Source organism: Gymnoscopelus braueri (genome assembly GCF_963280865.1).
Source record: "Gymnoscopelus braueri genome assembly, contig: SCAFFOLD_145, whole genome shotgun sequence".
Classification (NCBI taxonomy): Eukaryota; Metazoa; Chordata; class Actinopteri; order Myctophiformes; family Myctophidae; genus Gymnoscopelus; species Gymnoscopelus braueri.
In genome coordinates, this window is record NW_027660738.1 from 20,343 (window position 1) to 45,279 (window position 24,937).

Sequence of the window (24,937 nt, forward strand, 5' to 3'; positions counted from 1 at the left end):
ACACATATACTCCCATACAGCCAGTTTTATATTCTCACGAGGTATGTTTGCCCTATAGCTTAGCTTATAGAGGGAAAGAGAGAGAGAGAGAGAGAGAGAGAGAGAGAGAGAGAGAGAGAGAGAGAGAGAGAGAGAGAGAGAGAGAGAGAGAGAGAGAGAGAGAGAGAGAGAGAGAGAGAGAGAGAGAGAGAGAGAGAGAGAGAGAGAGAGAGAGAGAGAGAGAGAGAGAGAATTCTTGAATGAGAGATTACACCCCAGTAGACAGCGAGGTGTTGAATGTGTAATAGCCTTGACGTCGTCTAACTGTAGGCTAAATGACCACATTATATCTCAGCAGAGAAAATAGTGAATTAATTGTCCTAATTGATTCTGCATCATGTTTCATCCTCTCTCATCCGAACATTGTGGGGAAACTATATTACTACAACGATGAAGACGTTCTGACACACTGAACCAATGAACCCTTCGTTCCATTCCATCACTGCTGCTGCAGGTCTGTCTACATGGAACGTTCCTAGTACTTTGAGGAGGAGAAAACGCAACAGGTTCTCAGAAGAAGAACTAAAGGATTACAGCTTCAATCATCACTGTGAGTGTGCATGGACTTCATCTTCACGTGAGGACAGAAGAACAGCATGCTGTTGTCTTCACCATCGCTGCTCCCTCTGCTGCAGTGCTGTCACCGTCGACCTGCAGGAGTCGATCCTCCTGACCCCCCTGCACTCCGACCAGGAGGAGATCCTGGAGATCCACTCATGGGATGTAGTGGATTACTGTTCAAACAGTCCAGGGGGGTGTCGCTGGTCTGCACCATGCTGCTGATCGGCACCTACTTCTTCTACTGCCTCGCCGGACTGTGTGACTCGGCTCCCAGGACCCTGTACAGCAGCGGCGACACGAAACCGTTAGACAGAGACTACTCTGATGATGGTGACCCCGTGGTGGTGAATAACATCGACAACAACAACAGACGCGTGTTGTTGGACAGCCTGCTGCCGCGCGCGTCTTCCCCGCGTCTCCGATCAGCGCGGCAAAACGTCCGTTATTGGAACCAAACGGTCGCCGTTACGCAGCAGAGCGCTGCTGCGGCCGATGCGCTCTCCTCTTCAGCGGACACGCAGGTATAGCCATGGTTCACATGACGTTCAACATCATGTCATAATATCAGTGGTGGAAAAAGTACTCTTAATGTCTTCTTACTTAAGTAAAAGAAAACTGTATCAATACTGCAATGTAAAAGTAGCCGGCTACTCTGTCACATGTAAAAGTCCCGAATTAAAAATGTTCTTGAGTAAAAGTACAAAAGTATTGGTATCAAAATGTACTTAAAGTACCAAAAGTAAAAGTACTGAAATGTTTGAAAATAGCAGATCTACATGCTCGCAATGCATCCCGTTGTGAGCTTGTAGATCGGCTATTTTTAGATAGCTAAAGTGGTTAATATGTTTTATAATCTAATAATTCATATCTGCAAAGTAACTAGTAACTAAAGTTTTCCAATAATTGTAGTGGAGTAAAAGTACAATATTTGACTCTGAGATGTGGGGGGTTCACATGACGCTCGTCTGTCTTTGATTGATTGATTGATTGATTGATTGAATACTTTATTTAGAAAAGACATGGAAACAGTACATGGAAGTAGGCTAGTGCTATAATTCACAATACAAGGTCCTCTAAACTGGATCGCTCATATAAAAGCACAATAATGGCTTATTTAAAATGAGATCCCGCACGCACTCAAATCATGATGACATTTAAGAAAACAGTCATGATGACATATATAAGAAAACAGGTTACTGTATGAAAAACAAGAAATATGTACAATATATGACATATGCAGACAGTGGTGGAAAAAGTACTCAAATTGTTTGCTTAAGTAAAAATATCAATCCTACTGCAATGTAGAAATAGGCCTATACTCTAGCTGTTACAAGTCCGGAATTAAAAATGTACTGGAGTAAAAAGTACAACAATATTGGCATCAAAATGTAGCCTATAAAGTATACCAAAAGTTGAAAGTAGGTATGCAGAATATGTCCCGTCTAAAATGTGTAAAAGGCTTTCGAAAATAGCAGATCTACAACTAAGCGAAGCATTGTGAGCTTGTAGATCTGCTATTTTCAAATAGCCAAAGTTTATAAGGCTGAAGTGGTTAGTGTATTGTAACCACGCGTTATGTCGTCCGTTGGAACGAAACGGTCCTCTTCCTCGGACACGCAGGTGCGGTCAGTGGTGGAGAAAAAAGTACTCTCTCATGTGTTACTTTAGCCCAGTGGTTTTCAACCTGTGTCATGCCAATTGACCGCTAAATTGATATACATTTGGCCGCGGACCCCCATCTGAAAAATCTTTTTTTTTTGCCAGGGAACCCCTAGAAGCAAAGATTTGAGTTAAAAATGTTCGCTTTAAAAAATATGTATATATTCAAAGATATGCACACATTTTCAAGATTTGAAAAAAATAGCAGATCTACAAGCGCTTATAGAGCTGTTTATGAGCTTGTATATCTGCTATTTTTGAATAGCCAAAGCTAAATGGACAAAATTATTGTGACGCTATGTTAACTCATTTCGCGGGGGGATCCCCTGGTACCCCCCCACAAGGACCACTGGTGGTCCCCGGACCACTGGTTGAGAACCACTGCTTTATCCCCATTAAGAACCCCTCCCTCCGCTGCACAGCTCCGAGATGAGGTCTCATGACCTTTTTCACCACATCGTATCCAAAAATCCCCCCAAAAAGGTATAGTCCCCCTAAACCTACAGATCTTTGAGGAACCCTAACTTTTTAGAACAGGGTTGAAAAAAACGTTTAAATGGCTTATTAAGTCAGCCTGTGGCCATGTTTCCCATTCAACCCGGAAGAACCCCCTACATAAGGTGCCATGTACTCAGGGCTGGATTAGCCATTGGGCCGCCGGGGGCAAGGCCCAGAGTCCCTTGGCTCTCAGGGGCCCTTCGGGGGAACTAGGCTGTGCGGTTATCGACAATTTACTAATATGAAATGTATAGGTTAATCAAATATGAAATGTGTGGGCCCCTCCTCTGTATTTATAGCAGTGGTTCTCTCTGGGTTTGAGGCTCTGACAAGGGCCCCCAGGCTGGGTTCCCCCTCAAAGTGGGCCCTTTGAGGACCACTGCTACACCGTACAAAGCGTAGCAAAGGGCAGTTGTCTTTCAGGGGCACTTGCGGGGAACTGTGCCGTGAGGTCTACATTTTTCTTTATAGATTCATCAAATATCAAATGTGTGTGGGCCCCTCTTCTGTGTTTACTGCAGTGGTTCTTGCATGGTCTGAGCCTCATACCCAGGCTCCAGGGCCTCAGGAGTCTCCAGGAGCCCTTGTCAAGGCCCTGACCTACAAGCTTAAGGAACAAGTGAAGTAACGGCTTCCATTTGACTAACTTTGCCGGACGGCTTTGGAAATGAATCACAATGTGGAAGTGTTGGTTCATGGACAGTGTTCTTAAACATCTCAGTGCATTTGAACCCATTTAAGACCTGAGGCCGATATCTTCTAAATCCCAACAGTTTTCTAAAAAAAACGTATGTTTCTATATCAGTGGGTTCTCAAACTTTTTCATGTCAAGGTCCCTAAAAAATGATATGTATTTGGCCGACGACCCCCCATCTCAAAATGTTTTGTCCCAGGGACACCCCAGAAGCAAAGAATAGAGTTAAAATTTTTCGCTTTAAACAATATATATTCAAAGATTTGCACACATTTTCACGATAAAAAAAAAATAGCAGATCTACAAGCTCGTAGCGCGGCACTCGGTGCCGCGCTATGAGCTTGTATATCTGCTATTTTTGAATAGCCAGTGTAAAATAGTGTAAAATAGTGTAAAAGTGTAAAATAAGGCTTTTTTTTTGCTCAAATGAAAAAGTAACACAGACGCTTTCCAGGTCTTAATGGGTTAATGTGTGAAGTGTTTCTGTTTATTGAATCATTGATAGTGGTGCTAATCATGGGCGTGGTCACCTCAACTGTTTCTCCTCTGCAGTTCTGGCAGTCGATTAGAGGGTTCCAAGTACCGTAGAGGAGGAGGGGTGGGTGGTCTGTCTGTCTGTATTCAAGAGCAATAATTGAATGGTCTTTTGAATCTAGTGATGGCGGGTGAGAATTGTACAACCTCGATTGGAATGTAGATCCAGTCATAGGCTGCTATGGGAACGTGTTGCTGGGTTAACCCTTTAAGACCGGGAACGCATCTCTGTCATTTTAAGATTTATTTGGCTTTATACAAATAGCAGATCTACAAGCTCATATCTACGAGCTTTTTAAAAATCGTGAACATTTGTGCAAATCTTTTATATACATTTTTAACTCAAATCTTTGCTTCTGGGGGGTCCCTGGAACAAAATATTTTTTAGATGGGAGGGGGTCCGTGGTCAAATACATATTATTTTGGGGGTCCTTGACATGAAAAAAGTTTGAAAACCATTGATAATATAGCAACATAAGTGAAAACATAAATACAAAAAATACTTTAGGAAAAAAAACCTGTTAGGATTTAGAAGACATTTGTAAAATCCCCAGAAGCAAAGATTTGAGTTAAAAACTTTCGATTAAAAAAAGTATATATATATTTTCACGATTTTCTCCCCAAAAAATAGCAGATCTACAAGCTCATAGCGCGGCACTCGCCAGGTAGTAGGATCCACTCCCTATAAGAGGGAGGCTGTTGGGGGGGGCAGAGATTCAATCAGACTTGGAGCAACAAGCTGTGAGCACCTAGGGGCGACGAGCTCAAGTACAGTACTTGAGTAAATGTACTTAGTTACTTTACACACCACTGCACGCAGGTGGATGCAGCGGTGGCCGGTGGTGGTGCCGGACATCAGGCGGACCAGCAGCAGGGGTCAGGGACCCCCCAGCAGCAGGGGTCAGAGGGTCAGGGACCCCCCAGCAGCAGCATGCCCGTGGCCAACACGTTCGGGACCAAGAAGTTCCCCCAGGCCATCATCATCGGCGTGAAGAAGGGAGGCACGCGCGCTCTGCTGGAGTTCCTGAGGATCCACCCCGACGTCAGGGCCGTGGGCGCAGAGCCGCACTTCTTCGACCGCTTCTATGATAAAGGATTGGAGTGGTACAGGTATTTAAACATAAGCTTCTATGATAAAGGATTAGAGTGGTACAGGTATTTAAACATAAGCTTCTATGATAAAGGATTAGAGTGGTACAGGTATTTAAACAAGACATGACTCAGTCATGTATACCAGCTTGCTTTCTTTGTGTGTGTGTGTGTGTGTGTGTGTGTGTGTGTGTGTGTGTGTGTGTGTGTGTGTGTGTGTGTGTGTGTGTGTGTGTGTGTGTGTGTGTGTGTGTGTGTGTGTGTGTGTGTGTGTGTGTGTGTGTGTGTGTGTGTGCCGTGTATGCGCGGCTTGTTTTCATATAGACCTGGTTTCTGATCTGTCTCGCAGAATCTGGCAACACTGCTAGTGGCTCCCCATTGGCTTAGACCTGTTGCTTATTTCTCTCGCAGAAATCTGGCAACACTGCTAGGCCAGAACGGACGCTACGCAGCTCGTATGCAGAGGTGCAAAGTAACTAAGTACATTTACTCAAGTACTTTACTTCCTATATATTACTCTGTGTCACAGTGATTTGAACAGACGGCAGGCGTGTATAGTAGCCATAGAGGCGAGATGCGTGTCTAGTAGCCATAGTACCCATAGCTTGGAGGACGAGACCGCCCGTTCAGAGTATGGGAAAGTATCCCCATTGGCTTAAAGGACAGCCAATGATGGAAAACATGTCGAGAATATGTCGAGAATATGTCGAACACGTGACACTAGTGGTCAGTCTCTTCTTAGACCAGCGTGCTTTGCAAGCTGGTAAAAAGCTTGGTACAGGTATTTAAAAAAAGCTTCTATGATATAAAGCAGGGGTCTTCAACGTTTTCAGGCCAAGGACCCCCTAGCTGAGAGAGAGATGAAGCATGGACCCCCTCTATATTGTATAAAATTGTCAACTTTTGCTGCTCTTTTTTGCCTAGTCTACACCCATGACTAAAGTTCTCCTCAGAAAAGGGATGCTAGGGTTCAAGTGGTTAATGTAAAAAAATAATAATGATATCACACAAAGATTTGGCGGACCCCCTGTAGTAACTCTGAGGACCCCCTAGGGGTCCCGGACCCCCTGTTGAAGAACCCTGATATAAAGGATTGGAGTGGTACAGGTATTTAAAATAAGCTTCTATGATATAAAGGATTGGAGTGGTACAGGTAACCTTAATGGACCCTATATAAGGGTTCCATGTGTACACTCTCAGAGTTACAGACCTGTAAGGGTCCTATTTGGGACCCCCTGAGGGTCCCTGGACCTCACTTTGAGAACCACTGTTTCATAATGTTGCCTAAACTGAAACCCCAGGGACTTTGTCATAATCATTGTTTAACAGCCGATTAGCCCTAAGTAAATAAGTAGCAGCTCTAGTTCACTTTACAACATTTTGTGAGCTTGTAGATCTGCTACTGCACTTTTTGCCTATAATAACACTCCCAGGTTTAAAGTCTTAAACAATATGTGTTGCAGGAGAAATGTGGTGCAGAAGCCATTTCACTATATTTAATCAAGCCTATTGAAATGTGGTTGTTTACTTTATTGTATTCATTGTTGTGTTACATTGTGTTTGGAGAGAGAGAGAGAGAGAGAGAGAGAGAGAGAGAGAGATTCATTTGATGGATGGATTAACCACTGCTGAAAATAGCTGATCTACAAGCTCACAAAGCATCGTGTTTTGATTGATTCACACAACAGAAACCAATAAATATGTATTTAAAAAAATCCTAAGCATTCTTCCTCCATAGCCTACTGGGAGAAAAACAGCATCTGAAAGTTTGATGGGATGCATTTTTACACGTGAGTGCTAGTGACCACTTTAACGTTGCATCTTATGAGCGGTGGGGTTCATTTGGTGCCGGCCTGCGCACGCATACTGGTTCTTATCAGTGTGACGCTGTCTGTTAAGGCAGGGGTCTTCAACAGGGGGTCCGGGACCCCTAGGGGGTCCTCAGAGCTACTATAGGGGGTCCGCCAAATCTTTGTGTGATAGGATTTAGTTTTTTTATATTAACCACTTAGAACCCTAGAATTCCTTTTCTGAGGGGAGCATTAGCCAAAAATAGCCGATCTACAAGCTCTCAACGCCTCGCGCTGCGAGGCGTTGAGAGCTTGTAGATCGGCTATTTTTGGCAAAGAGGCTATAGGTGTAGAGGGAAAAAAGAGCAGACTAAGTAAAAAAAAAAACTTTTATCTGAAACACAATTTTATACAATATAGAGTAGGGGGTCCCTGCTTCATCTCTCTCTCAGCTAGGGGGTCCTTGGCCTAAAAACGTTGAAGACCCCTGTGTTAAAGGAGGAGTTCACCCAAAAAATTACTTATTTTCTATCAATTGCACACCCTATGAAGCCTTGAATCCATGGATTCTTTTTTGTTTTTGTCGCATTCCTAAGCTAATAATTTGAGCCCGTCTCCTACCGGCTAATGTATCCGGTAGGAGACACAAAGTAGATTATTTGTGTCTCCTACCGGAAATACACACGGTCATCAAATTATTGTCTTAGGAATTCCACAAAAACAAAAATAAATCCATGAAATCAAGGCTTCATGGGGTGTGTAATTGATAGAAAATAAGTCATTTTTTGGGTGAACTACTCCTTTAAGGGGTCTATATTGTGACGATGATGCATGGAGACAGGCTGCAGGCCAGGGTCAGATGAACAGCAGCAGTATTGTCCCTGGATGCAGCCACTCACCTGTGGAGACCTTGCTGATGGCTGCTGTCAATACGCTCCATGTATGGCTGAACTCTCTGAAATATATTCACATGTCCTCCACCACTCACAGTATAGCGGCGGCGTAAAGTAACCAAGTACATTTACTCAAGTACTGTACTTAAGTCCAATTTTGACGCATTTTTTTACTTTACCGGAGTGTTTCCAATTTTCTGTACTTTTACTTCTACTCCACTACATCTCAGAGGAAAATATTATACTTTTACTCCACTACTATTATTTGAAAACTTGTTAAACCAAAACTAGTTACTTTGTAGATTTGTATTGTTATTACACCACATATATTAACCACTTCAGTCCTGTATACATTTCGGCCATTTGAAAATAGCCGATCTACAAGCTAACAATGTGTCGCGATGCGACGCAAATTGTGAGCTTGTAGATCAGCTATTTTCGAAAGATCTTTTATACATTTTATACATTTGAAAACTTGTGAAATGGAACTTTCTGCATAATGAGTATACTTTCTACTTTTGGTACTTTAAGTACATTTTGATACCAATTCTTTTGTACTTTTACTCAAGTAAATTTTGAATTCCGGACTTTGACTTGAAACAGAGTATTTCTACATTCCAGTATTGATACTTTTAGCCTACTTAAAGGTAGGGTAAGTGATTTGCGTTGGTTAAAATAATTGTTAAATAGCTCTATATTCTGATAGTACTCATTGCTATAGAGTGTTTGTTCAGTATTAGGAGTCTCCTTGTCTCTCCAGCTCTTTATTAAACAGAAAATGCATTTTCGTTTCAGTTTCAGTTTCATTTCCAATTTTATCCAACCAGGATAGAGAACTCAATCAGGATATAGATTAAACAAGTGAAATTGGAAGTGATGACACTAAGAAATGAGCAGACAAAATTTGAACTGGAACACTGTACAAATGAAGCTTAAAAATGGGTACTTTCTCCTGATTGGCTGAGATTTTGACACCTACTGAAAAATGTATTTTCTGTTTATTAAAGAGCTGGAGACTCAGGGAGACATCTGTTACTGAAAAAACACTCTATAGCAATGATTACTATCAGAATATAGTATTTTAACCTTTTAACAAAATACTTTTTGTTTTAACCAAAAAATATCACTTACCCTACCTTTAAGTAAAAAAAATAAGTGAGTACTTTTTCCACCACTGCAATACAGCCAATATGGCTCCTTGTACGTATACACGCTCTCATGTAGATGCAGCAGCTCTGACTGAAGGTCTCCGGGGAGGAGGAGCTGTTTGTCATCATGGCATTTGTTCATTTAAACACCATTTATACACTTCAGAATGACACCCTCCATTAACATTCCAATGGTGAATCCATAGCTCTGTCAAGATGTGTGTGGAGCATAGAGATACGGCCCCGTTCTTCTGTTATCGTGTGCTGCTGTGGTATGTTTGAATGTGCGATGGGCTTTTGGGAATGGGCCAGTATAGCGTAGAGCAGGGGTCTTGAACGTTTTCAGGCCAAGGACCCCCTAGCTGAGAGAGAGATGAAGCAGGGGACCCCCCCACTAAATATTGTATAAAATGATGTCGCAGATTTAACTTTTTTCATGCATTTCATAAATAATTGGATTCACGTTAATGTGTATTTTAAGATAGTTAAACCTTAAACCCTCGATATTTAGTCAACTTGACTGTACTTGGTCAGCTCTTTTCCCCTCTACGCCGACTCTCAGAAAATAGCAGATCTACAAGCTCACAACGCCTCGCAAGCGCGAGGCGTTGTGAGCTTGTAGATCGGCTATTTTCAGCTAATGGTCCCCAACCACACAAAGATTTGGCGGACGCCCTGTAGTAACTCTGAGGACCCCCTAGGGGTCCCGGACCCCCTGTTTGAAGACGCCTGGCGTATATAGGGCTCGTGGTTCTCAAAGTGGGGTTCAGGGACCCCCCACAGGGGTCTTTCTCGATGGCACTCCAGTGGGGGGTCCCCAGTAAAACGAGGAACAGTTTAATAATTGTAACCCTTTTTTTTATGTAGGCTTTTTTCAACAAAAAAAATCTTGAAAATGTGTGGAACAATATGGAATAGTTTTGAAAAAATGTTCAACAACGCAAATCTTCTCTTTATATGGCCCACGGAATGGTTTCATGTGGGGGTCGGGCAGCCACATACACATCAATTTTGGGGGTCCTTGACATGTAAACGCTTGAGAAGAAGCACTGGCACACGTTATTACTTTGACAAAATGACGGTGGTTTAAGTTCCCATGGAGGAGGGCACGTTAAAGCTCCGCTGACTGCCGCTGCCATGTTGATAGCAGTTGATCTGAAGTGACCTGTAGCTGAGAGCAGAGCTGTGTAATTTGGGTGCAGTTTAAGGCCCCCTTAAAGAGGGTACGGGACTGGACCAGGCTGGTCCTCCTGATCATCTCCAGATGTTCCAGCAGGCTCCTGGACAAGGTCCCAGCTGAGCATGAGAGACTTCTGAGTGGTCCTCCACTTGTCAGACTATGTAGCGTGCGATTTGGATCCGTGCGCGTTAAAACGGCGAGGCTTCCATCGCTCTCCCTCCGCGGGGGAAACGGTGAGATTATTGAAGGACGTGTAGACTTCTTACTTCTTACATAATGTATAAAACCAGAGGTTATGATAGCAGAAGGGAAGAGAACGTTCAGGCAGAGCAGAGCGTGAAAAACGCTCCAATGTAATTTCATCTTTTTAATGCCCTTTTTTTTCTTAACCCCCCCCCCCCCCCCCTTAGCAACGTTTCAACTGGGAGACACATGGAAACACTTTTGCCACCGATAATTTTAGCATGCTGCTAGGTCTGCTCTCTCTCTCTCTCTCTCTCTCTCTCTCTCTCTCTCTCTCTCTCTCTCTCTCTCTTTCACACTGCTCTGATCTTGGCCTTCTTCTCCCTCTCCCTTCTGCCTGATCTTTATTCCACCTTCCTTCCTTCACACATCTTTCTGTTCTCTCACCTTCTTTCTCTCACCACGCTCTCCCTCACTCTCTCTCTCTCTCTCTCTCTCTCTCTCTCTCTCTCTCTCTCTCTCTCTCTCTCTGTCTCTCTCTCGTTCTCCCTTCCATATCCTCACACTTCTTCCTCCTCCTCTGTGTTTTTTAGAGCGGTTTGAAGGATAGTGTTTATGTGGAAACGCCGTCGGCACACACTGCGTTTTCCAGGAGGCTGCAGTGTGTGTGCGCTAGTGTGTGTGTGTGTGTGTGTGTGTGTGTGTTGCATGTGTTCTTTTAATTGCCCCCCCCCCCCACCCTCTCAGTCTAGTGTTGTTAGTTAGCACCGTTAGCGCTGTAGCGCAGCAGCAGGGTCCGCCCGGCGGACCGGCACATGTTAGTGTTCAGTGTCTTGTTCAAGAACACTTTGACATTAACCCATCTGCATCTGTGTCATTTTACATTTGAGCTAACAGTATACTGTATATTGTCTCTGTCGTCGGGTGGAATTTGAATGTCCAAAACTGATACTTTTTCAGGATTCAAATTCGGGCCGCGTTTTGAGCAGTGTTGATTTCGTCGACTAAAACTATGACGAAAAATGTTGGTCGCCTACCTTTTTTCACTGACGAAAACTAAATAAAAACTAAGCTATGATGACTAAAACTAAGACTAAATATATTGACAATTTCGTCAGGAAATAAAAACTAGACTAAAACGTTAGTGAGGGATCTAGTGGAGAAGAGATCCAGTTGAACTAAAAGACACCCGTTGGCGCTCGGGTGTTGCGCTCTGAAAATAGCAGATCTACAAGCTCACAACACGTTGTGAGCTTGTAGATCGGCTATTTTCAGCATGCAACCAAGTGTAAAATCATCCATTATGACGCCATCAAGGCACCGCCAACATACATTTTAGTCGACTAAATCAACTGTAGATTTAGTCGACTATAATCTTATGATATTTAGTCCACTAGAACTAGACAAAAACTAAAACATTTCAGATGACTGAAATATGACTAAAACTAAATGGAATTTGATTCAAAAGACTATGACTAAAACTAAATCAAAATTAGCTGTCAAAATCAACACTGCTTTTGAGCTTGTAGATCTGCTACTTTTGATGCTTTGTGTGTGACGCTGTAGTATGATCAAGTAGTGGGCGTTAATTTACGGAAAAACACAAAAAGTTAAAATATGGCCTCAGGTTTGAATGGGTGGGGGGATCGAACCAGAGAACCGTTAGATCCAACCCCCCCCCCCCCCCGCTCTACCACTTGAGCCAACTATACCGGCCCCCCAGGTGCTGCACGCGGATAATTCCATCTATCAGTGATGAGAGCAGTGTTGCCAGATTCTGTGAGAGAAACAAGCAACCAGGTCTAGGAAAACCAGCCCAAAAGAAGCGACTATCGGCCACATGAGCACTTTAACATATACATCAGCTATTTCAAAATAGCAGATCGGCTATTTTCAAATAAAATCTTGCGGGGAAATTATAATAAGCAGATCTGGCAACACTGGGTGAGAGCGGTGAAGCGCCACTCAGACATGATGTCACCCCAAAGGGAAGATGACACCTTTTATACAAAAAGAGAAGAAGAACTCCTCCACATAGAAGACGCCTGTCGGTGCCGTCAATGCTGTTAAGAGGCTGGAGGTGTGAGAACGGGAGGTCTGTGCTGTGTGTTGTTGTTGGGGAGGGGGGGGGGAGAGGCTAACCGTACCGGGAAGCTGACGGCGGCGGATTAAGAAAACAATAGGGGGGGAGCAACGCGATATTTCTCAGGGCTTCTCCTGTCACTGAGATCAGGGAAAGACGACTCCCTCCCCCCCCCCCCTCCCCCCCCTGGCAAAGCGGTGAAGTCACCTGCGTGCTGTCACTGTCACCCGATATCACAACAAGAAGAGAGGAGGATCTGTTTTGCATCAAGTCGTTCGCATGTGACCCGCGGAGGGACGGGCGGGGTGGAGATGGCAGGACGGGGGGAGGACGGGGGGGGGCGGGGGGGGTTTGACAGGAAAAACAGAGAGAGAGAGAGACAGTAGAGAGAGTCAGAGAGAGAGAGAGAAGAGAGAGAGAGAGAGAGATAATCCATCCATGCGGAACCCAGTGGATCCTTCTCACCTGGGTGATCGGGGTGATGCCGGGCATGAAAAATAGAGCCTGCAGTATGGCACCTCTGGCTCCGTTACCAACCCGGGTTCACAGCAACACTGTCACATCTGGATGCACACGTATGCATGCACACACACACACACACACGCGCGCACACACACACACACACACACACACACACACACACACACACACACACACACACACACACACACACACACACACACACACACACACTTGCATTTGCATTTGTGACAGGATCTATAAAGGTCTGACGTTCTAGCCTGGTGGAAGTTGTTTAGGTCTCAGAGCTGATAGCGGTTCAGGGCTCACAGTTCAAACGTATACATATCGACACTGTCATGGTCAGGGGAAGAAAACTTGTATTTCCATATTTAAAGTCCCTGGAACAACATATTTTGAGATGACGGCCAAATTGGTTTTTTTAATCAGTTCAGCACTATACTTTACTTTCTAAAATGTTCAAAAATGTGTAAAAAAAGATCTATAAGCTCAGATCTACAAGCTCACAAGGCATCGCATCAAAAGTTTGCGCTTTTGAAAATGTTTCATTTTGTTTTTCTAAATCCATGTGGTGATATTTGATTTAGTCCACATCGCCCGTGCAACCCTATACACTGGAGGGCGTTCAGAAAAGCAGGCGCGGTCCCTCCCTCACTCCCTCTCTCCCTCTTTCCCTCCCTCCCTCCCTCCATCCCGTGCCTGTTCTTGTAAATCCATTGTCTTCTGTAACAAAACGCACATCTCTGTTTTCCATCGCTTTCATCCCAGTCTTTTCCGAGAGAGGGCAGAGCCACCGGTCCGGTTTTCATTTCTGCCTCTTTTCATCCCCTTCCATGTCAATCCCATCTGCTCCCTCTCCATCTCTCTCTCTCTCTCTCTCTCCTCTCTCTCTCTCTCTCTCTCTCTCCATCTCTCTGTCTCTCTCTGTCTCTCTCCATCTCTCTCTCTCTCTCTCTCTCTCTCTCTCTCTCTGTCTCTCTCTGGTTTTGCATGTGCATCATATACATACGAGACCATCATTGGAATGGGGGGGGAAAAGCCGCAAATAGCCGCATTCACAAGCTAGCCCCGAAAGATTTAATGATTTTCTGTGTTGTTTTATGGCTTTAACACATTAAGACCGGGAACGGCATCTGTGTGCCATGTTTAGATTTCTTTGGGCTATTCGAAAAATAGCAGATATACAAGCTCGTAGATCTGCAATTTTTTTGAAAACTCTTGAAAATGTGTGCAAATCTTTGAATATTATGTTGTTTTTTTTAACATTTGTAACTCAAATCTTTGCTTCTGGGAGGATTCTACAAATGTCTTCTAAATTGGAAAATAACTGATGCTATAATGGTCAAACTTTTTTCATGTCAAGGACCCCCAAAAATGAATTATTTAGTATTTGTCCCCCCCCCCCCCCCCATCTCAAAATATTTTGTTCCCGGGACCCCTAGAAGCAAAGATTTCAGTAAAAAAAAGGACATATTATATTCAAGGATTTGCAAACATTTTAAAAAAAAATCCTCCAAAGATGGCAAATCTGCAAGCTCATAGCGCGGCACTCGGTGCCGCGCTATGAGCTTGTGGATCTGCTATTTTTTGAATGCCCCGAATAAATCTTAAAATGACACACACAGATGCGTTCCCGGTTTTAGTGGGTTAAGGGAACTCCGGGGTGATGGGTTTCATATGGAGACTTGAGAGCCACCGCAGAAGGCTGAACAAACCTCAACGTTCCATGGCACGATTGTCCCTGATTGTCATGAATTTGTCACCAAACAGCGGGGCTGGTGGAATGACTGCCGTGTTTGTTGTGCTTTTTTTTTGGTACAATGCAGGGCCTTGATGGTAATGCTAGAATGACCGTGCTTGTTACTGCTGTTTTGTAACACAATAGTTCTTAGAATGACTGTATACTCGTTTCTGTTGTTTTGTAGCACAATGGTTCTGGTGCCGGAAAGGAAGGCATTGTCATCGTACAGTGATGTCTGTGTTGGTGGACACTCCAAGTACTTTTACTTGAGTACTGTATTTAAAGGTATTGTATGCAACTTTGCCCAGTGTTTACACAACAAAACAATACATACCAATCATAGAGTACAGAAGTCCTGACGTCACTCGTCCATCCCCTGGGTCGTAAAGTCATTTCTCTATGGAGAATAACATTAGGTCATCTTAGAATCGTCTCATATAAGAATATTAGTCCAAAAATAACGAAACTGTCTCGGCGATATTGTCAGGGAGGAGAGGCTCTGTATCGTTTATGATAGTCAGTCACTTGATACAGTCTGTTTCTGGCGAAAATTGTACTAATTCGGCGGAAATAACATTGGCGTTTTCTCACCGTCAGTTGATGCTTCATATCCATAAGAGTCAAACCGCCGGGATCATTTGTTTATTTTTGGAACACAGTTCTTATTTGACGCGATATTAAACACGTCTATGGGGATTCAGAATGGGGGGAGGGAACCGCGACCCAGGTAGGATGCGTACATTACGTCAGACTTCGGTGCTCTATTGCCAATCATTTCCCTCGATACCGGCAGCCATCAGCCACTGGAGTAGTGTGGTGGTGTTTACCTGTAGAAACACACTGGAGTAGTGTGGTGGTGTTTACCTATAGAAACACACTGAAGTAGTGTGGTGGTGTTTACCTGCAGAAACACACTGGAGTAGTGTGGTGGTGTTTACCTGTAGAAACACACTGGCGTAGTGTGGTGGTGTTTACCTGTAGAAACACACTGGGGTAGTGTGGTGGTGTTTACCTGCAGAAACACGCTGGAGTAGTGTGGTGGTGTTTACCTGTAGAAACACACTGGGGTAGTGTGGTGGTGTTTACCTGCAGAAACACACTGGAGTAGTGTGGTGGTGTTTACCTATAGAAACACACTGGAGTAGTGTGGTGGTGTTTACCTGTAGAAACACACTGGCGTAGTGTGGTGGTGTTTACCTGTAGAAACACACTGGAGTAGTGTGGTGGTGTTTACCTGCAGAAACACACTGGAGTAGTGTGGTGGTGTTTACCTGTAGAAACACAGTGGAGTAGTGTGGTGGTGTTTACCTGCAGAAACACACTGGAGTAGTGTGGTGGTGTTTACCTGTAGAAACACACTGGCGTAGTGTGGTGGTGTTTACCTGCAGAAACACGCTGGAGTAGTGTGGTGGTGTTTACCTGTAGAAACACACTGGGGTAGTGTGGTGGTGTTTACCTGTAGAAACACGCTGGAGTAGTGTGGTGGTGTTTACCTGTAGAAACACACTGGGGTAGTGTGGTGGTGTTTACCTGCAGAAACACACTGGAGTAGTGTGGTGGTGTTTACCCTGTAGAAACACACTGGAGTAGTGTGGTGGTGTTTACCTGCAGAAACACACTGGAGTAGTGTGTGGTGTTTACCTGTAGAAACACACTGGAGTAGTGTGGTGGTGTTTACCTGCAGAAACACACTGCAGTAGTGTGGTGGTGTTTACAGGTAGGGTGACGAAATTTAAGCCAATCAGGAGAGAGCACTGTTTAATAAAGAGCTGGAGAGACATGGAGACTCCTTTTACTGAACAAACACTGATAGCAATGAGTACTATCAGAATATAAAGCTATTTAACACTTATTTTAACCAAAGTAAATCACTTACCCTACTTTTAAACTTTTAAAACATTTTCTCTTTTTTTCCCCCATAAATGACCCCCCCCCCCCCACACACACACACACACACTACTTCTAAAAAAAAAGAACAGTGGTTCTCCAAAATAGCAGATGTACAAGCTGCGTGCTTGTACACCTGCTATTTTCTAACCACTTTTTGGAAAATCTTTAAAGTGAATTTAAAAAAAATATTTAGAATTGTTTTAACCCCTTTTCTGGGGGTCCCTTGTACAAAACATTTTCAGATGGGGGGTCCACGGCAAATAATTATCATTTGGGGGTCTTTGGCACAGAAAAGTCTGAGAACTACTAATTTAGAAGACATTTGTAGAATCTGCCTCAGGTCTTTTAAAATAATAATAAAAAAGGAAGGGTTTTGGGGACATACGTGGTTACCACCCGACAAGCACCTTATTTACGCCTCTCTCTCCAACTGTCACCAACATATGTTGTTGTTCTCAGGACTTAAAAAAAGGGTAGGGGGGGGGTGTTATAAAACAATCACATCTTTGATGAGAACGTGTGCATTATTCACGCATTTTCCTTTGTAAACATGGAATCCTTGGGCGCGTGTGTGAAATGAAATTAACCCATTAAAACCCCGGAAAAGCATCCGCGGTGTAGATTTTAGCCATTATTTTAACCACTTTAACCATTATTTTATACTTTGGCTATTCAAAAATAGCAGATCTATAAGCGAGCCACTTCGTGCGGCACTATGAGCTTCTGGAGATCTGGTTGTTTTTGGGGGTTTTTTTATCGTGAAAATTTGTGCAAATCTTTGAACATATATATGTATTTAAAGCGGACATTTGTAACTCAAATCTTTGAACATATATATGTATTTAAAGCGGACATTTGTAACTCAAATCTTTGCTTCTGGGGGGGGGTCCCTGGAACAAAATATGTTGAGATGGGGGGTGGGTGGGGGTCCGCGGGCCAAAAACATGTGATTTTACATGAGCACCACTGATTTTCAGAGGTTTTTCAGAAAAAAATTAGGATTTAGAAGACCTATTGTAGAATCGGCCTCGGGGTCTTAATGGGTTAACCCACGACTGTTGTTGTGATCACTGAGCTTGGGGGGGGGGGGGGGGGGGGGGAGAAGACAGCTTAGAACAGGACAGACTTCGTGCGGTAACGACATCCCGCTGCGTTCGCACCACCACCACCACCATGGCGTGCAACGAAGACGAGCTACAGAATGTCCCCCCCCCCCCCCCCGTGTAACAGACAGTCGCGCTACTTATAGTATTACAGTAGTATTACAGTAGTGATGATCTGAACAACTGTTTTTTAGAGAGCGCTGGAACCACTAGCACAGGGGTGATGCAACTTTGATGATGGAGAGGGCCACTATGTTTCCACACTCACTGTCGGGCCATTCTGTGTCACACAAAAGTAGCAAAAATAGCCGATCTACAAGCTCAAACCGCGTCGCAGTGCGACGCGTTTTGAGCTTGTAGATCTGCTATTTTTGCTACTTTTGAATTGGAATCCTGTTTGTTTTTTTCTGGGGCTATTTTTTAATTGGAATCAATGTGGCAATCATCAATGCACACACATCAATGCACACACACGGTGGAGGGTTTTTGTCATTCCTTCCATTGTCGGCGGCCGGGACAATGGAAGGTTGCATGTCGGCCATGCTGTCTCCATTGTGTCTGTCTCTCTATAACTGGTATAGGACGACAGTGAGGGCCTGGGGATGACGTACACCAATCCATCATGACGTTACCGATGGATACGAGTGTGACTGTGAGTTCACACTAGAGATGTACCCAAAAAAAAAATCCTTACCCGATATCGATTCTGATATAGCCATAACTTGCGTATATTATCGATACCGAGTAACGTTCCGAACACGCAACTCACGCACGCAAACAAATATCGCAAACAGCCTGCAGGTGTATTCATCCACAATAGACCGCCGAAGTCTGACGTCATTTACACATCCTTTGTTTGTCTACCTGGTTTGCAGTTTTCCACCCCCGTTCTGAATCCCATAGACGTATTGAATATCGCGTCAAATAAGAACTGTGTTCCAAAAATAAACACATGACCCCGGCGGGGTGACTCTTATGGATATGAAGCATCAACTGACGGTGAGAAAACGCTAATGTTACTTCCGCCGAATTAGTTACATTTTCGCCAGAAACAGACTGTATCAAATATAAGTGACTGACTATCATAAACGATACAGAACCTCCTCCCTGACAATAACGCCGACACGCGGTGTTTATTTTTGGACCACAATTCTTATATGAGACGATTCTAAGATGACCCAATGTTATTCTCCATAGAGAAATTACTTCCGCAAACCTGGGGATGAACGAGTGACGTCAGGACTTCGGTGCTCTATGGGGTTTGCTCTCTGTTTGCCACACGCACGCACGCACATACGCATGCACACACACACACACACACACACACACACACACACACACACACACACACACACACACACACACACACACACACACACACACACACACACACACACACACACACACAGAAGGACCACCAGTACCTCCCACCACCAGCGGGTGTGAATCCATCCATACCAGATGAGTTTTTATATCTATGAATAATGACACACTTTACTTCTCCAGTCACTTCTCTGCAGGAGGTTTGAGCTGCGGCACTGAGTTCCCGTAAAAAACACTCTGCATTGTGTGTGTGTGTGTGTGTGTGTGTGTGTGTGTGTGTGTGTGTGTGCCGTGTGCGTGTATGTGTGCGTGCGTGCATGTGTGTGTGTGTATGTGTGTACATGCAATCATTCCCATAAGTGTGGGAGGCTCTCTTTATAGCGATCATGACCACATGAACCTTAGCGTACGGTACCTGAACATTGGGGTGAACATTCAGTGAAAATAGCAGATCTACAAGCTCACAATGTGTCACAAAAAGACGTATTGTGAGCTTGTGAATCGGCAAGGAGCTATGTGGTGTACAGGGAGATACTATAGCGGTCCTAGAACAGAGCCATGGGGGACCCCACCGGTCAACTAAGTACAGGGTTTAAAGCAGAACTGACAACATTACACAGTGACAAATCAGGAGATTTGGGGCACGCCCCCTGTATATATATATTGGTCAGTGACTCATTTAGTGACTAGTGTTTCAAGTGGACAATTATGCCTGATCAGATGGCAGCTCTGCTCTGCAGGGGGTACTGGGGGTCCGGGGGTCGGTTGGTGTGGGCTGAACATATGGTACTACGTGCACATGGAAGCATAGTCAGTGTGGCAGTATAGCTCTAATAAACTGTACCACTGATGTTGCTGTAACTCTGGTAAACAAAACATTATGTCAGAGAGTGTTCTGCCTCCAAACCATTCACTGCAGTTCCATAGCGTATATAGCAAAAACCCCAAGATTCCTTCATCGTTTTCCATTTATAGACCTTGAATTTATTTAAAAAACGTTTAATAGATGATTATTTACGATTAACCGATTGGCATTTTGATTTCCTCGAGGGCATAATTTCCTCCCGTGCTTCCATTAGATAACCCCCCCCCCCCCCCCTTCTCTCTGTGCGTTGGCCAACCTAACGTTTTTCTTTGTGGGGATGGCAGCGCAACCGAGCATGACTACCAAGAATCCCAAACATTTAATTTTGGCTGGATGAAGGAAAGTCTTTTTCTATTTTTTCTCTCTTTTCTTCTTCACACTAAATGTTCTTCCCGGCGTTGCCATGTCCGCTTATTATAAGCGACTTTGGGTTTATTTTTCTGTGAAGTTGCTTGTAAATATTGGTAGGCCTAGTTGTGGGTTTGTGTTTTTTTTAAAGGCCTATAGTTGCATATTTTGGGCTTCCTTCCTTATGTTGTTTAAATCTGTGTTTCTCAAACGTATTTATTCACACTGTATTTAAACATAAATATTTCAAATATTCCAAATATTTCATATTATATATTATATATATATATATATATATATATATATATATATATATATTGGTTTTTTTCAAGATTTAAAAACAAATAGCAGATCCACTATAGGGGTTAAAGTGGTTAAACTGATTTATTCTAAATTAACTCATTTTGCTGGGGACCCCCTGTGTGTGTATGATCATGCAACCTAGTCACTTCTTTTGGGCTTGTTTTCGTATAGACCTGTCACAGCTTGTTTCTCTCACATCATATGGCAACACTGGTTTCTTGCCTCCCTGCTATAGCTATAGCGCTGGCACTACGGAGCTAAAACGACACGACTGAAATCACACCAAGACTTTTACAAGGCTCCCTACGCCGGACCACAACGCACCTCAAATCATTATAATTCCCACCATATGGGGCGTGAGTAATGGACCATTTTCAAAACCAATAACGCCGCTACGCCCCGAAACCCCCAAAACTCTGGCCTAAAAGTACCCACCGGCGGGACCAACACCATTATAATACATGCACAAGTCAACACCATATTAGAAACCCACTTCCTGGTCTGTTAGACCAATCAGACGTTGCTTGCTCTCTTATACGAGCACTTATCAATAATGACTTTCGGGCGGTTGGAAAATCACCTTCCACTCTGGAAAATCTGCCTCTTGCATTGTCAAATCCTCAGTGTTCATTTAAAGGGATAGTTCACCCAACGTATTACGTAATTTTCTATCAATTACACATCCCATGAAGCCTTGAATTCATTTTTTTGTTTTTATCGCATTCCTAAGCCCATAATTTGATGACCGGCGGAAAGATAATAATGTATCAAAGTTGACACTTTGTGTCTCCTACCGGAGCCGCTGCCGGTCATCAAACTATTGGCTTAGGAATGCGACAAAAACAAAAGAGATCCATGGCAGGGGCATCAATTGGGTATGGGATGGCAGGTGCCATACCTTGGCTCCAGAAAATAAATGGAAAAAAGAAAAAAAAAAGAATTATATAAAAAAAAAGATCATGAAGACCATTGTTTTTTTGTTTGTTTTTATCCCACAATTGTTTAACCAATTTTTTCACCCAGTGCCAATTGTCTAAGTAATCCTGGGCTCTACACAGGGGCGTGCTGGGACCAAAATTCAGCTCTGGGCTTTTCCGAACCGGCCCACCGTTTTGTCAACGGGGGGGAGGGGGGGTCGGTTTTGTCAACGGGGGGGGGGGGGGGGGGGGGGTGTTCGGGCGCGTTTTAACCCAGCAACCCTATGTAAATTACGTCACTGCTGAAAAACGTCCCAGCCCAACAGTAACGTAACTAATATTTGGGCTGAGCGACCCAGAAATTACCATAATAATCCTAAAACGGGAGAAAACATTTTTGGCGGCCCGTAAATGGCGCGGCCGTTCTGGAATTTTCCCGAATTTCCCAGTGGCCAGCACGTCCCTGGCTCTACACTCCCTCTATAAGCCTAGGGAGAACCTAGAGCTGAGCTCATGCCTCATTCAATGTATGAGAGCTAGCAAGCCGCTTCTTATCACATGTCAGGGGGGGGGGGGGGTTTCCCCGGTAGGACGTAGCGCGTGGAAGGAACACGTTATTCAAACCAGTTCCTTTCCCCTCCATCAGGCGCCCCGGCTGACCAGGGGTAGGCAGTATAGAGACCAGGAGACCATTGTTTTTGTATTGTATAATGCATAGTTTTCTGTAAATTTTTTGGATAGGTGTCCCTTATTTTAATCTCTGGGAGTTGGCAACCCTAACCTGGCCATACTTTAGCTTTTGCTGAACTGACGCCACTGCTCCATCTCCATAGGGTGTGTAATCGAGAGGGGAAAAAAACTCATTTTGGGGGTGAACTATCCCTTTAACTCTGAGAGTGTACAGATGGAACCAAATGGACCCGTCAAGGGTCCATTTGGTTCCATCTGGTACTCTCTCGGAACACTAGTCACAGCTCACGTTTGTCATTTCTGCTGTTTAGAATCCACGGTCGGTGATATGGCAGGAATGTGAAACGTGCCTATACCAGCAGTATACTAGCCTCGATCTCCAGGCTTTTATTGCTTAGTTTTGCTAAAAAATAAAAGCCTGGCCCAGCGGGTCGGTGTACTCGGTATGAGGAAGTGTTTCATTTCCCAACCAACCAGAGTGCAGTGGGCGTCGCTCGTAATGTTGTGTTAACGGGGCGGGGGTTGACGGACAGATCGGTGAACCAATGGGATCAGGCGCAATCTCTCGCCGGCTCTATACACCCGCCCCTCTATACACGAAATCAGGAGGGTTGGGGCAGTCTAGCAGTATACTGATAAAAAAACTAAAATACAGACATTCTGAGATAATCTAATATTGAGCAATGAATTATGCGCTATATGAGCTGAAGTACGTTAACCCTCACTTTTGAAAACTTGAGCTGACATTTCCAAAGAAAAAAAACTATTCTTGGACCGAAAAGGTGTAGGCTGAAGCTGTAGCGTATAATGCCTACCCTTATAATATTCAAAAAACAAACAATAACAAAACACCAGTCAATACTCAAAACGAAAACAAAGACAACATTTGTCTTTTCACCTATAAAAAAATAACATTTTATGGTTTATAATATTTTTTTTATATTTACCTACTATATTATCTTTAAACATTTCCTTGAATTTATAGATATAACTGCACTTTTTTTAGGTCGTTATCACAACTATTCCATATTTCTCTTACCATAACCGATGTACTGTACATCTCTTTGTTCTAGCTGTAATAATTCCGAACATAAGTATACCCCTCAGCTCATACTGATTTTCTTTCATTTGAAACAGATTCTGAATACAGCTTGGAAGCATATATATAACCTTTAGGATCATTTAAATTATACTGATTACTTTCCTTTTCCCAAAGCACACAATCCAATTAATAAGCCTATGTTTTAGAATCGATGGATAGGAGAAGAATGGATCATTTGTCATGCCTAATCAATTGTCCTTTACAGTTATTATTTATATGACTGAAAATAAATTAGAATAAGAATATTTGGATTAATTGCTAAATGACTTAGTTACTGTAATATGTTCTCTACTCTACTCTTTCTGTAACTGTAAATGTGAGCTCACACAAAAACTGAATTTCGCCCACTCGTTTGCACCTGCAATTATGTGACAAAGTAGATTCTGGTTCTGATTCAGAAGGGACAACAGACACTTTGGTTATAAAGGCATAGAGAGAAACATTTTCTAAATTGGACTGGGCCACTAATCTAAGTTTTAAAAATGCTAATCACTAATCCGTGCTTATTCTATTGTGAAAGCAGTGGTGGAAGGAGTACTCAAGATATTACACTTAAGTAAAAGTATCAATACCACAATGTAGAAACACTCTGTTACAAGTAAAAGGCCTGTGTTCAAAATGTTACTTGAGTAAAAGTACAAAAGTATTGGCATCGACAGATACTTAAAGTACCAAAAGTAAAAGTACTAAAATGTTTGAAAATAGCAGATCTACAAGCTCACAACGCGTCGCATCGCGACGCGTTGTGAGCTTGTAGATCTGCTATTTTCAAATAGCCTATGTATAAAACAGGGCTATATGTAGTGGTTAATGTATGTTTTATAATTTAATAATTTATATCTGCAAAGTATCTGGTAACTAAAGTTTTCAAATAATTGTAGTGGAATAAAAGTACAATATTTGCCTCTGAGATGTAGTGTAGAAGTAAAAGTACCTCAGAATTGTACTTAAGTACAGTACTTGAGTAAATGTACTTAGTTGCTTTCCACCACTGTGTGAAAGTAAACAGTCTTTGACATAACCTTGATAAAGAGAAAGAAAAGTATAGTCCACCCATTCCCCCCTTTGCCCTTCTTGCTTTTAAAGGATTTATGCTAGATTTCTTTTAATTGCAATCCAATGGGACAGGGCCTTGGATGTCAGGGGGTATTAGGTCAGCCCATTGACAAGCTGTCAAAATATTGACAAACAGCAGCGGCGAATTTGAAGTTTTTCCTCCAACAGAAAATGCGCTAATGATCTGTATCATAAATCACAGCTTTGATCCACGGCGCTATCATACATATTCATTAAACGTGTGTTCGTTGCCTTCCTCGACTTCCTGAACGTCAATCAGCCTGTGCTGTAAAAGATTGTTAACACATCAGCCATACCATGGCCATAGTCCGGGATCGAACTGGGAACCTCACAGTTGCCATCCGGCCGCTCGACCGGGCCACTCTACCCCTGAGCCACTGCCGCCCCCGATTCTATCACACAAAGATTTAGCGGCCCCCCTGTAGTAACTCGGGGGACCCCCTAGGGGTCCCGGTCCCCCTGTTGAATACCCCAAATATGTTAACATTTTGTTAGACGGGATGTTTTTCGGGAGAACCAAAACAAACAGTGAAAACATCACTTTCTGCAGGTAAACACCACCACACTACTGTAGTGTGTTTCTGCAGGTAAACACCACCACACTACTGTAGTGTGTTTCTATAGGTAAACACCACCACACTACTCCAGTGTGTTTCTATAGGTAAACACCACCACACTACTCCAGTGTGTTTCTATAGGTAAACACCACCACACTACTCCAGTGTGTTTCTATAGGTAAACACCACC

General features: G+C 43.3%; 1 protein-coding gene across 1 annotated transcript in view; it reads left to right on the forward strand.

Moving 5' to 3' along the window:
- Positions 1–274: 274 nt before the first annotated feature.
- The window catches only part of LOC308081240 (heparan sulfate glucosamine 3-O-sulfotransferase 6-like), a 50,582-nt gene continuing 25,919 nt past the window's right edge, over positions 275–24,937 (forward strand). The window contains exons 1-2 of the mRNA XM_080457623.1: positions 275–1,121; positions 4,806–5,095. Coding sequence (XP_080313749.1) covers positions 636–1,121; positions 4,806–5,095 — 776 coding nt within the window. The 5' untranslated portion in view covers positions 275–635. The remainder of the gene's footprint in view (positions 1,122–4,805; positions 5,096–24,937) is intronic.